Source organism: Larus michahellis, chromosome 8, assembly GCF_964199755.1.
Source record: "Larus michahellis chromosome 8, bLarMic1.1, whole genome shotgun sequence".
Taxonomy (NCBI): Eukaryota; Metazoa; Chordata; class Aves; order Charadriiformes; family Laridae; genus Larus; species Larus michahellis.
In genome coordinates this window covers 32,067,071-32,080,201 of record NC_133903.1, presented here as the reverse complement: position 1 = coordinate 32,080,201, position 13,131 = coordinate 32,067,071, and the positions used below count along the sequence as shown (strand labels likewise).

Below are 13,131 nucleotides of genomic sequence, written 5' to 3'. Positions count from 1 at the left end.
AAATGATCATGGCTAACAAACTTCATAGTATTTTTTTATTCTGCCTTAGCAGTGTCTCACAGGACAAATGCTGGGATAAACCAAGAGTTTCAATTAAAAGCTATTACATCTGTTATTAGATATTGCCATAACTTAAAAAGATCTTCCCGAATCTCTGCTATCTCTTATCTACCATCATATTTTTGGTAACTTATTTTTCTGTTCTTTCCTTAGTTGCCATTTGAACTCTCTGGATTTAAACTGCATCTGTACAACAACGATTGCATTCAAAATAACAAGCTTTGGTACTAAAGCTGTAAATTGGGCTAGCATAAAATCTGTTGTGCATTTTCGCTGTGACTACATTCTGCTCTTTTAACTCGGCTTGAATCCCGCCATCCGCTCACATTTTCTGTAGTGCTTTGCTTTCAAAGATATTGGTGAGGACTGCAAGAAATGCAGAATGTGCTTACTATCACAGTTACTGATAATCATCTCGTACAAAAATAAATGTGAGTGACATTGATCTTCAGTAATCCCTTAAGGGGTTCATTCAAAATGAATTATGAATTGATCTTTAATTAAAAAGACGAGTTAAAGTCTTGGGTAGTAAGTGTGCGTGCTGCATTATGCAACTCCTGGAATAGCAGTCCGGGGCTGGATGTATATATCTGGGATGTTTCACAACTGTGGGAACGTATAAACTGAACTGCAGGAAGAAAGAAATGCCATCATGAACTATCCACTTCATTGCCTCTTTATTGTGGGTTTGGTTTGTGTGGGAGCAATGCTTATGCTTTAATTTCTTGACTATGTGTGAAAATCTACTGGATCAGAGAGTCACTGCTAAAATTTGCCTCTACGGTTCAAATAAACTCTGGGTGTATTTTTGGCACATCCTTTCCTACTACAAGAATGATCATTAAATCTCTTGAAGATTTTCAAATATCTATTTCATTGCAAGATTTCTTAAAAACTTTTCTTGTTATTCAATTACATTTTATGCATGTGTTTCTTTATCAACAAACAGTTGCAATCCTTTTGTTGCATTATGAGGTAGTTAAATGGGATTATCCCTGTTTTAAAAGATGAAAATTGAGGCACCAAAAAGTATTTGCCTGTAATCATATGAGAAGTCTCAACTCCAGGAGAAGCACCAACTCTGTCATCAGAGCTGAGATGCTTTTTCGTTATTTCCAAGGCAGTGCTTTACCCGTAGGCCACTTCTGCCACTTTCCTGGTATTTTCCATGAGCTTTGGGAAATGTTTTTGAGTGTGCTTTTGGGCAGCCAAAATATGTTTGCAATGTCAGAAGCAATAGTTTTATAAAATGGGCCGTCGAGTAGTATAGTAATGAGAAAATGGCAGTAGTGTGGATATGAAAAATTTGCTTAGGATGTTGGATTTCATGTCTTCCAAGAGGTCAGATTATGCCCACCAGAAATTTTAGGACACAGTCTTTTACACTCAGAGAAATACGTGCTCTTCTGGAAACTGAAATTCTTTTCAGTAGAAGTTAGAAGGGCAGCGGGTAAAATGAGAGAACTGAAGGAAAGAAAACCAATTAAATATGAAGCATTTATTTTGGAGATTTTTCACACAGCTTCCTTTTAATCCCTGATTAACAGATGAAAGTAGATATGCTGAGACACAGCTCTAGTACTAAACCCTTTGATAACAGAATTATAATGTCTTTACTGTACAGGTTTATTTGATTAGTCTGCATTGTCTTCTGCTGCAGTGATTGCGAGGCAGTCAAAGGAAAGCACAAACGAGAAGCTGTTTTTCATGTTGCATCCGAGACAGGCACTTACGTGTATCCCAGGAGCCATTACTGTCTGTAACGCCTACCGCTGATTACCAAGGCTGGACTTCCCAGTGGAAATAAAAGTTGCCCTTGGATGGGTTGGTCCAAAACAAAGGTAAATGGCGTTGGGTCACTTAAATGCTAAGAGAATTTTAATATTATTTGACTTAAAATTATTGATATATTGAAAATATTGAAGGCCCAAAGTCATTGCAATCTTTATATCAGTATTTCTGGAATCAGAATGAAAACAAACGTATCAAACATATGTACACTGTCCCCTTTCAGCCATCTTCCAGGATGGAGGAGAGTTTTCTTCTAAATCAGTCTTTCCGTCGGCGGTGGCTGCACCATGTTCCACATTTCTACCCGGGATCCCTCCTTCTCCTGCCGGCTGGGGCTGTAGGTCCCTTGAGTCGCCCGTTTATTGGCAGCGATGACTGATACCACAACTGCCAAGAAGAGGATCAATAACAAGGCCAGCGTTACTGAGCCAATGGAGGTGAATATGTTCGAGATCAAGTCAGTTGTCAACTGGAAGGATTGAAATAATTGCAATATAATTTATGTCAAGAGAATACTGAGACACACTTGAGCTACCATGGAAGGAAAACAGAAATCATTCTATGGATAGGGCTTTGCATAGACGAGCTACTGCTGAAGCACCGTTTATTGGGAGAGAAGGACATCAGCCCCTCCAGATTTTGGTTTTTTTGACTCTTCAGAAAATTACAGACACAGTGTTGGAAACTTAATATACAAGGCAGAGCTGGATGAATCACATGTAATGACCCATTTCATCTGACAGCTTCCTATTTGGCTTGAAAATAACCCGTGAGCTAACGTATCTGTGGACAGTAGTAGGAATTCAGTAATCACTTGTTTAATCACTTTAATAATAATTCATTATCCCTAGTTTGGTTGTGAACACGTTATTGCTAGTCTTTGCTACTGCAAGTTAAACACGAGCTATTTTGACTGGAAGTATATTCAGTCACATTTCTGTTTCTCTTGCTGGAGGAGTCAAGTTTATGTGAATACTTGTACTTATGTTTAGAAAATTTGCTTACTGTAAATATTTTTGTAAAGTGTACTATTTCTATGGGCATTCCTGCCAGTAAAGTTCTCCACCAGCAGGTTTGCATGAAATAAGTGTATAGAGGCTGCACAAGAGTGTAACTGAAATCTATTCAGTGAGAAATTAATCAGTACATTTTCACAAATATGTTTTAAAATATTCATCCAGCTCTTCTTCTACAGACAGGCTTTCTAGCTTCATCTACAGAAACGCAAGCAGTATGGTACAGGATGAACGTAAGGATGCTCTGAATTTATTTTTTTTTCTGTTTTCTTGTGGCAGTGGGAAATGTGATAATGTCAGAAGGCACAGTGCGCATAAACAAATCTGCCAGTTGAAAAGCTTTAGACCAGAGAAACTTTATAGCTAGTAGATGAATGTTTTATACACATCTACGTATGTGCTTTTATGTGTAAAAAATGCTTGTGATGTAAGGTAAGCCGATGAAGTGATGTGGTTAGTGTGGAAAAGTGGTCACTACGGACAGAATGACCCTGGCAGGAATTGAACTTCTGGGCAGATTCTGCCATCCATCATCTTCTGATTTGTATTACGAGTGACAGCTGAACTGCCATAGACGAATGTGTGCTTGAGGCTGAACTTTCAAATCCCAAAATATTTCGAAACGGAAAACAGCAGGTCAAAGCCCATTTCCCAGTTAGATGCTGCATGTTACAGGATAATTTAGTGACCCGCTTACTCGTCATTTCTAAGGAATTGCAATTACAGTTCTGAGAGCGATGACGATTTTGCATTCAGTGACGGATGTACTGTCAGTGGATGCTGTTGCGCACATTGCTGGGACCCACGCTGCTCAGATGCCTTTGCAGAAGAACGACAATGCCAGAGGGAAAATGTTAAAACAATCCTTCCTCTTTTTCCCTCTCTCCACCTCCACGCTGATGTAAAAGGCCCTACTACAATAATAAAAGCAAGTTTGGCTCAGGGATTCTCCCTAGGGGATGCATGACCGGCTGGGATATTTTTCTCTGTCCTTGATGGCTAAATATATGGTTCCTATGATTTTAAAAACATTTTTTCCAATATAGTGCAGGTCACAGACCACATGACTCCAACCTTAAAACAAGGTGGCATGAAGCATGTTGTTCTATTAAATTGGGAGGTCATTTCATCTTTAGATGGTGTTACAGATATATTTGAGATCTTAGTTTTTCTCTCTACTGTGTTAGACTATATGACCCTTGCTCCTCTTGTCTCAGAGAGGCTGCAAATTTTTAATGGAATTTTTACTCTCAGAAGCTGTCTTTTGTTTTTGTTGTCTGCTCTGGGAAACTGAGGACCAAGATAGTCTAACTTAACTCTGATCCTAGGGTTGAACAGGACATTTGTGAAAGAAATGCACTACCACGGGCAAAGGGATGGTATTGCCTGGTCTCTGGTATGTGGAATTTCGGAGCTTGTTCTCCTGTTTTCCAGTCCATAACTTTCCATTCCTGTTGTAAGTATGTCTGTATCTGTGGAGACATTTTCATTTATGATATCCTTCAAATTAATTTTATTTCTTAAAGAACAATTTTATGCAAAGGAGTTGGCGAGGAAAATACCCTGTAATTTGTTAAAATGTAGTCAAATATCTAAACCTCATTCTCAAGTCAACACCATCATAAAAGGGCTTTTTTTTTTTCGTTTTGCAATAGTTAATTATTACAGAAACCTGACCAATAGCACACCATAGCAATCCACTATGTGTTTTGTTCCAATTTGTAGAACCAAAGGGTTGGAAAGGACCTCTGGAGATCATCTAGTCCAACCCCCTGCCAGAGCAGGGTCACCCAGAGCAGGTTGCACAGGAACGCGTCCAGGCGGGTTTGGAATGTCTCCAGAGATGGAGACTCCACCACCTCTCTGGGCAGGTTGTGCCAGGGCTCTGCCACCCTCAAGGTAAAGAAGTTCCTCCTCGTGTTTAGGTGGAACTTCCTATGCTCAAGTTTGTGCCCATTCCCTCTTGTCCTGTCGCTGGGCACCACTGAAAAGAGCCGGGCCCCATCCTCCTGACAACAATTCTTGTTTCTGTTTTATAACTATTATTCATTCATTGGATTTGATTTGGTCAACCAGTGACTTGAACTTGAAAAAACCTACTGAAAATTGTCCGTATTGCCTGTATCCGTGTTGGACAAAATGCTTCCTCTTGAGCCAGTATGCAAAAAAACTTACGCCACAGACTAAAATCTAGACATCTGGGGGTTTTACCATTATCAAATATATATGCTAACTTCATTTCTGTGTTTATATTTTTTCTAAATTCTAAATATGAAAAAAACAGCCTTTAAGTCATATTTTTTGGTGGATTCTATTGTTCCAAAAAAAAAATCTACCGTTCAAGTGCTGTCTCCCTGTTCATCACCCCACAGCCCACTGCCCAAGTTTACAGTATAGGTAGCCCCCTTAGCAGTAGCACTGAACTGATAACAGCAGTTGCCAGAAGGCTCTGCAGTCTGGTCCCATCAAAATCAACTGCTTCTTCAGTAATTAATGACTGAACAGTTAAATTAATTTGGAAGATCAACTGGCTGATCTGGAAAAAAATAAATCTGAGAAGTTCTGTCCCCCGTCATTTCAGAGTTTGTTCATCACAGTATTTGGTGATGCTGAAAAGAAAAAGGACTGAGCAGCATTTTTAGAAACAGTGCAGCTGAGACAGTGGAAAAAGAGGTTTTCTGTTAGCAACCCTACCGTGTGTGCTGCATAATGGTAGAGAGTGGACTTTAAAAAAGCCGTTTGAACATAAAGGTCCCATGTAAGTGCTTCAGGCTATTCTGGTAAGTCCTTGCCTATTGCTTTCACCATAGGTGGATCTAGGGTATGAGGCTTCCTGATGTTTCAAAGAGCAGAGCCCCTCTGACCACTGTGGGACTGCTCATGCGTGTAGCTGCTCATCTCGGTGTTCACGGCCACGTAGTGGATCACCCGTGGATGTGAGTCTGTGGGAGTCCTAAAGTGCCGGGTGGTGAGCAATGCACAGCTGATGTCTCCTTGGTTAGAGCACCACACTACAACGTCACCTTTCAGCTTCGCGTTCGCTATGCTATTCACTTCCCCATGTTAGCTTCTTAAGATCTGGTTATTGAATTGGCTGCCTGGGAGATGGCCCCTTGCTATGAATATACCATTTTTTGTGTGCTTATCACAAAACTGTGGCAGAGTCACACGCAAGCTCTGGAAAGGAAAGGACCAAGCGAGGAAAACTTCATTTTGTCTCAGCACAAACAAGAAGAAGCCACAGGACAGCTCAAAATTTAGGAAGAGAAACAAGTTACTGAATTTTTTTGCTAAAGACCTTTGTTGTCAGGGAAGCCTATGAGACCCTCATACACTGGGACAGACTTTGAGAAATAATTCTTGCTAATAAATGCCACATGGCAATCACAGCTATTCCTGAATGTAACTTCAGCACTGCTTATGAATAACTAAATATATGTCGGGTAATTGAAGGAGGGTTTCTTTACTAACTTGGCAATACCTTAGAGATTCTCATTACACTCCAAGCAGGAGGTTGGACTGGGAGACCTTCTAAGGGCTCTTCCAACCTGAATTGTCTTATGCGCCTGTTTAAAAGGTAGCCAGTGACAGAACAGTTGTGAGAGTTCCCCTGCATCTAATATACAGTCGCTGTCAGTAAAAGCTGTATCCTTAATGGTAATGGGTGCTGATGGCAAGATAATGCCATGGTAATACCAACAAAATGAAGTCTACTAACATTAGAAAGCCAATCTGCTTCTCGCTAAGGTGTTTTTACGTAGCGTGTTCTATTTATGTGTCTTTGGATGTCAGCTGGCGCAAGATGAATTTATTTTTGCAAAACTAAAAAAAGAAAAAAAGGAAGAAGAAGAAAATATTCTTGAATTTAGTTTTTGTGTAGTGAATATCTTCATCTGCAAAGACAGAAATCCAGAAAAAAAAAATCTTTGTTTGTCTTTTTTTAGAAGTCTTTTGGCTTTCACTGGTGGTTTCATTTCAAAGCTGATTAATTATTTAGGGTTTTAAAATTATTAAATAAAAATGATTTAAAGTGTTTAGATTAGAAAAAATAAATCATTGCCTAGAGTGAAACTTCTTTGCAGGGCTGGTTTTTGCTTTTCATTTTGTTATTGAAATTGATTGATTGTTCCGTTTTAGTTCCTTGATTTGCTTTGTAGATGAACAGTTTGGATAAGGAGGGCCCAGTTCACAAGTCAAAGCTCAGTAGCATTTATCAATTCAGTGTATGTATGGTTATCTTTAAACAAGCCGCCTTCCAAACAGTTATTTTATAAGAGGGGAGCATTAGGGATTTGCTCTATATGAACGTTTCCATGTGTGCCAAATGTCAGAGGCAAAGCACAAGGGAGCCAGCAAAATACACAGGGCCTCTTCCTCTTGTGTGTTTTACATCAGCATGACTTAGCTGATCTAATCCTGCTTTACGTTGATACGGGGGATGGGAATTATGGCCACAGACAGCAAGGGCTGAGCCAGATCAGGGAGAGAGAAGAGCGAGCTGCGGTGCCAGCGGAGAAATCGCAGTGGGTGTGAGAAGTAGCGTGGGGTTCCTAAGGACGCTGCTACCCGGGAACGAGCTTTGCGTGGGAAAGTGTGGCTTGGATCAAAGGTACGTGTCTTTGGGACGTGAAAGACATAACGTGCTCTGAAAGCAGAAGCATGCCTCTATTGCTGGGCATTAAGAATTAATTAGCCTTCCTTTCAGCACTCGCATAGAAATGAGCCTGATTCTGGATGCTTCACAAGACAGAGACATAAACACCAGCCTTATAACACAGGGATTGCCAAGCCCCGGAGAATTCCCTTTGCTGCAATGTGCAGGGAATTCTGCAGCTGCTTGTGCGCACTGGAGCTTTCACCAGCAAAGTCTCCGGATCCCGATTCCTGACACCACTCACAAGGTTATCACTTCATTCGCGGTAAGAACTTCTGATCCACGCCATCCAGATTTACTGCCCCCAAATCAAAACCATTTGCTATAGTAATGAGGGATGATTGGCTTGAATGGTCTTAATCCATGTCAGAATTACTTTGAAAGGTTTGGGGGCATATAGGCATAATATTGAGCAGCCGAAGAAAAGCCATTAGCTTGTTTAAAAAACCCATAGATATCCTGAGTTTATTTCATTGAGGATTTACAACCATGTTATGAGATTTTTTTTCTGTTAAATGCTGAATTCAAATAAGAATCCCAGTAGTTCAAGAAGTTGTCCAGGCAGTCATACACAAATATGTTACAATAAGATGCATTGATAACCCCAGCTTGTGGGACTACAGTTTATTTTCAACAGCATTGAAGTGACCATAAATCTATAGATTGACTTCATTCCAATAAAAGTACCTTAAATGAGAGGTGAAGTCCCTTTTTCTGTAATTTTTTTTTCCCACCTTCACAAGCAAGCACCTATCACTCTCCCGCACATCAGTCTGTAAAAAGTAGCTGCTCTGTTTGTGCTAAATACCAGCCACCAGGTCCCAAGAGCTGTGTTGACCTAGATGTTGGGCTACTGAGTTGAACCAATAACCCATTTTGGACTCAAACACCGCACAGGCCGCTGGAAAGGGTAAACTCTTTTTAAGATTCGATATGCATCAGCTATTTCCTTTAACTGCTTTATCCTCTTTATCCTGGTTTCCTACTTCATGCTGTTGTCCACGTGGGCACTCATCTCTGTTGAGCGTGCCTACGCACAGTTGTCATTCAGGTACGTGAATAATTGATGCCTTCCTGCTTTGGTACCTGTGGCAACCAGGGAGGCAGCAGTTGTGTCTGCGGTGCACCTTAGCTGATTTCCCACTGTTAATCACCAGTGAGGCCACCAACTCCTTTTCCTTCTGCGCACCTTACAACTCTTCAGTTTATCTTGTGGGCTTCAAAAATGCATTTCCTATGGCAGTCACATTGTGCGGCCATTCTTGCCTCTGTGTGTCAAGGAATTCATTCCTGAAAGGCACAATATCTGCTGTACTTTAAACCTGGTGCCTAACAAGCTTCAGGATTATCTGGTAAGAAAAGAGTTTGAATTGTCTGAAATTGACAAGCAGAAAGCAAGAGAAAAAAAAACAGACCCAGAAAGGCTGCTGCGGGGTTTCTCTCTAGTTTTGCTTCCTTGATGAATAAGAACAAGACCAGTTTGTAGGAGGACCAGATTCAGACTTGGAGCCTTGGATACCTGATGAAGATCACCGTAGCCTGAAGATGTGACTGCTTCCCCCTGCAGTCAGCCAGCCCATAGCTCCAGTTCAGGCTGGCCTGTAGCTGCCACATATCGGCTCTGGTGCTGGTCACAGGTAGCTTTGCCTTTTATATGCCAGGTAACACACCTGGCATATAAAGGGTAAGCACGACTGCTTTTCTCTCCACATCCTGGGAACTTCTCCCTCTGAGACCATGTCCACTGCGAGGAGGCATCCTGTCATCCCTCACCTAACTCTGTAGTCCTCTGAAAATCTATCTATACTACATATAGAGTCGTAGATAATCTTGAATTTTCGTCGTTGTCGTTGCTGTTTCTGCCATCAGCCTCCGAGTTGTTTTCCTGATCTGCAGGAAAAGACAATCTCACTGCTGGAGGGCCTGAATGACACCCCGAGCCCTCTGCATACCTCTGCGGACATTGCCGAACTTAGGAGACTACTTCTGATATGTGCAGAAGAACCACAGTATTACATACATATATAGGTGAAGACCTTGGAGAAGAATGTCTGTAAGTCATCTTTTTTTTTATGTCACTGTTTTTCTGGTGGATATTATTGTCTGAATATTTTCTTAAAATGTCTCTGAAGAAATTACATTCACTGCCACCTGTATCTAGTACATAGGATTTTTTAAAAATGTTGTTTGAATAGTTTTTCTTAGTTGAAAAGTGACAGTTTGAATGAATTCCTTCCTGGAAAATGTTAACTTTTGGTTGTCCAAAAATTCTTGAAATAAAAGCACAAATATAGAGAGAATTGGCTTTAGCAGCTATAGTGGTAAATTGATCATCTGGCTTGACCAGTTATAGCTGAGAAAAATGCAATTTTTACTATCCAGGAAGAATTACATCTCTGGTGTCCTGGGAGAAAATAAAGACAAAGGTGATTGAAGTCTAGGATTTAGCTGGGCTTTCAAGGAAAGTTCCTTATTAAGAAATTCTGACAGCCTCCCTCCTGACACGTGAAGTCACACTGTTGTGACACTACAGAAGTTAGCGAGGAAGTTTGTTCTAATTATAGTGGAGTAAGAAACTGGAGATTGGCGGTGGAGCTTTCTAAAGTGTTGTAAAGCGGACTTGGGTTAAACAAGGGCGTTATTCACCTTAGTCTTGATCTTCCAGTCAGACGGGCACACACAGACCTCCTCCTCCTCCTCCCCGCGTCAGGCTGCAGGACCGTTCCTGGATCACTTGGAAACAGCGTTGTGTTTAAATAAAAACAATTTGCCCCCTCCTCAATGCTAGTACTTGCAGTAGTGCTCGGCTCAGGTGGCATTCTGTTTACAATATTAGCCTTTTGGCTGAGTAGCTTTTCACACTTGGAATCTCACTTTTGGGAATTAATCTTTAAAGAACAGGCTACATACAGTAACTATAATTTATTTAACTACTTGCAATGTTGATGTCTGACTTACATTAATTGTTTAGCGGAAGTGGTCCAGCCATGAAAACAGTGATATTTAGTAGGCCTGGGATGGTCTGTCTTAGGCAGAAGAAATAATATTTCTGATTTTGGCCGCTGTACTTTACGTGAGCTCAGACACAGACCCAAAAAGGCCAGAAGTACAGAAGTAGCCCCTTAAAACCTCCATCAGATATTTTTCTGGATCAGTATCTCACAGGACAGAGTATTAAATGCCTTTTCTCTTAGACAGCAGCGTGTTGGTTGTACACAGAGCAGTGATTTGGCTGGCAGTTTGGGAGGTAAGCTCTCATTAAGCCGTGGGCTTTGAGAAGACTCCCTGGTAGTGTTTCTGCAGCAACTGCCAGTGCTAATTTTGTAAGCGTGCTCCAGCTCTTTTTAAGATCATCTTGGTGGTGCAGCACAGATTAAATGTGCAGCTCCAATGTGTTGTTATGAGATGCCTTTTAAAATTCTATCGACAGCCTCTTGTGTAGGAACTTCACCATCTGCTGCAATCTGAAAGGAGAGGAGGGAAAATCTATAGCTGGTGCAAATCCAGGCAAAGCATGCCGAGGAGGAGGAGTTTGTCCCATAGCTGCTAAATTGCAGACTAGACAAATGTTTTAGTAAAGGTGTCAGTCTCTGGGGTGTAACATCCCTTTCCAGTTCGGGAAATGCTTTGGGGTATGATACAGAATTATTTTTGTACGTGCATAACAGCACGGTGTATCAGGTGCGTTTCCCCATAGGGGATAACTGCATTACAGTTTTGAGACTGCAGATTCTATAGGAATACATCTTTGTGGTGGATAAAAGCCTTATCAGGCAAGCATCTTGCAGGAAGGAATGGATGATATTTAAAATCAAAACATTACTGCTGAAAACAGTAACTTTCTGTCATTGCCCTTCATATAGCCAGGTTGAGTTTATTGCATCCCTATAGTTGCCACAGTGGAAATGACTCCTGAAGCGCGATTTGGAAGAACACACAGTAGTGGCCTTTTGAGGAAGTTTGCTCTTGTTGTCATGGGAGAGTAGAGTGGGTGGGAGCGGGTCAGAAGGTTAAACCCAAAAGCGGGAGAAGAACAGGAAAAGGTGCTACAGCGCTGAAGATGAGGGCAGGGCAGTTCCCCAGGAAAAGAGGTGAAGAGAGGTTTAGTAGGCAGAGCGAAATAGTCAAAATCATGAGAAAGAAGAATGAATTGCGAAACTGCTTTCTTCATTGATTGCATAGGTGTTGAGCAGACCAGCGCGTGAAGGATGATGTTATAACATTTGAGATGGGGCTGCTGGGAATGACAGCATTTGGATAAGAGAATGGGGCAGGAATGATAACGTAGGCTATCAGCAGCTATGTCAAGGGTGAATCTAAACCATTTCTAATGCAAGCTTCAATTTTCTGAATTTTGCACATTTTTTCTCACTTTCTAGACTCCAGTTTTTTTCTGTATTAGGGGAAAAAAAAAAGAGAAATTTTACTAAGGTATTTGCAATCTGAAACCATAAAGCTCATCTAAGTGAACACCTGCACGTTTTTTCTCCTCCCTAATACGTTTCCATGCGCATTGTTTTCACCAGGCGTCATTTGCCTGTGCTCTGCATTATCAATTTCAACTAACTTTAATGGAGTTGCACAACCTGAATTGCGGGCACGGAACTGGTTGCTCAAAACTCCACTTTCTTTCCAGCATGCAACAGTTGAGGTTAAAGATCTCTACCTTAATTAGTGATGCTAGTGTTTTGGGTTTTTTTTATTTCTGTAATCAGACCTTTGAGAACAGCACTAAGTACCCATCAAAGACGAGCGTCACATACAGATGCAGCCACTTTCTGTGGGCTCTGGTCCCTGACTGTGACAATGGGAAGCAGGGTCCTCTGTCTCCACCAGGTCCTGATTCTCCGTAAGAATAGGTACAACCTGTGCTGAAGCTGTCAGTCTTGCCTCTTCCCACCTTCTGTGCGAATAAGAAACTGCTCTGTCCAGTGGTGCGTGATAGGTGGGTTGGCACTGTAAGGTATAGCGGAGTGATGACTCCTGTTTTATTCCGTAATTGTTAGAAACTTTCCGTCCATATTTCTCTGCTGATAAGCTACACCTACAATCTCAAAACTGTTCCACGAAATTCTTCTCCTTATTTGGTGCTAAGCTCCTGCAAAACAGCCATGTGTTGCTACCTAGCATTAATATTATGCTGTCAAGTGGTGATGAAGTAAGTAGCTATTTGACTGTTTCACACTGTCAGACAACAAGGTATCAAGTCAACAGCTAGCCTTTGTTGGGTGCAGCACTTCGATTGCAGCCATCTCATGCTTCCAACTGTAAATATTAATAGTATAAGATAGACCTTTATTGGCTACATAATACTTGCCTTAGCACACTACATGACACTGTCACGTTACTTAGCTAATTATATTCCTTGTTAAAAAATGTTGAGTATGTTTTTATACTACTGGCTTTTTTTCAAGTAGAAAGTTGATTAGAGACAACAAACATCATTATGTTTTAGCTTCACGAAAGACTTTGGAAGAGTTGCACACGTGAAAAGTTTAAATGGAAAAAAAAATACCTATAAACCTCTATGTCAATAATTACTACTTGAAACCCTGTTTTAATCTTGATTTATACCTTTGATTTGTTGTTGGAGTTGTTTTTTCTTGTGGC

General features: G+C 40.9%; 1 protein-coding gene across 3 annotated transcripts in view; it reads right to left on the bottom strand.

The window, feature by feature from the left end:
* The window catches only part of CRB1 (crumbs cell polarity complex component 1), a 132,444-nt gene that overhangs the window by 18,468 nt on the left and 100,845 nt on the right, over window positions 1-13,131 (bottom strand). Inside the window, exon 12 of one of the 3 annotated variants that reach the window (XM_074596850.1) lies at window positions 1,490-2,320. The exons of 1 other annotated variant lie outside the window; for it this stretch is intronic. In XM_074596850.1, the coding sequence (XP_074452951.1) occupies window positions 2,105-2,320 (216 nt within the window). In that variant the 3' untranslated portion in view covers window positions 1,490-2,104. Of the gene's footprint in view, window positions 1-1,489; window positions 2,321-13,131 lie in introns of those variants that run through there. One more of the 3 variants, XM_074596851.1, reaches the window with a different exon arrangement.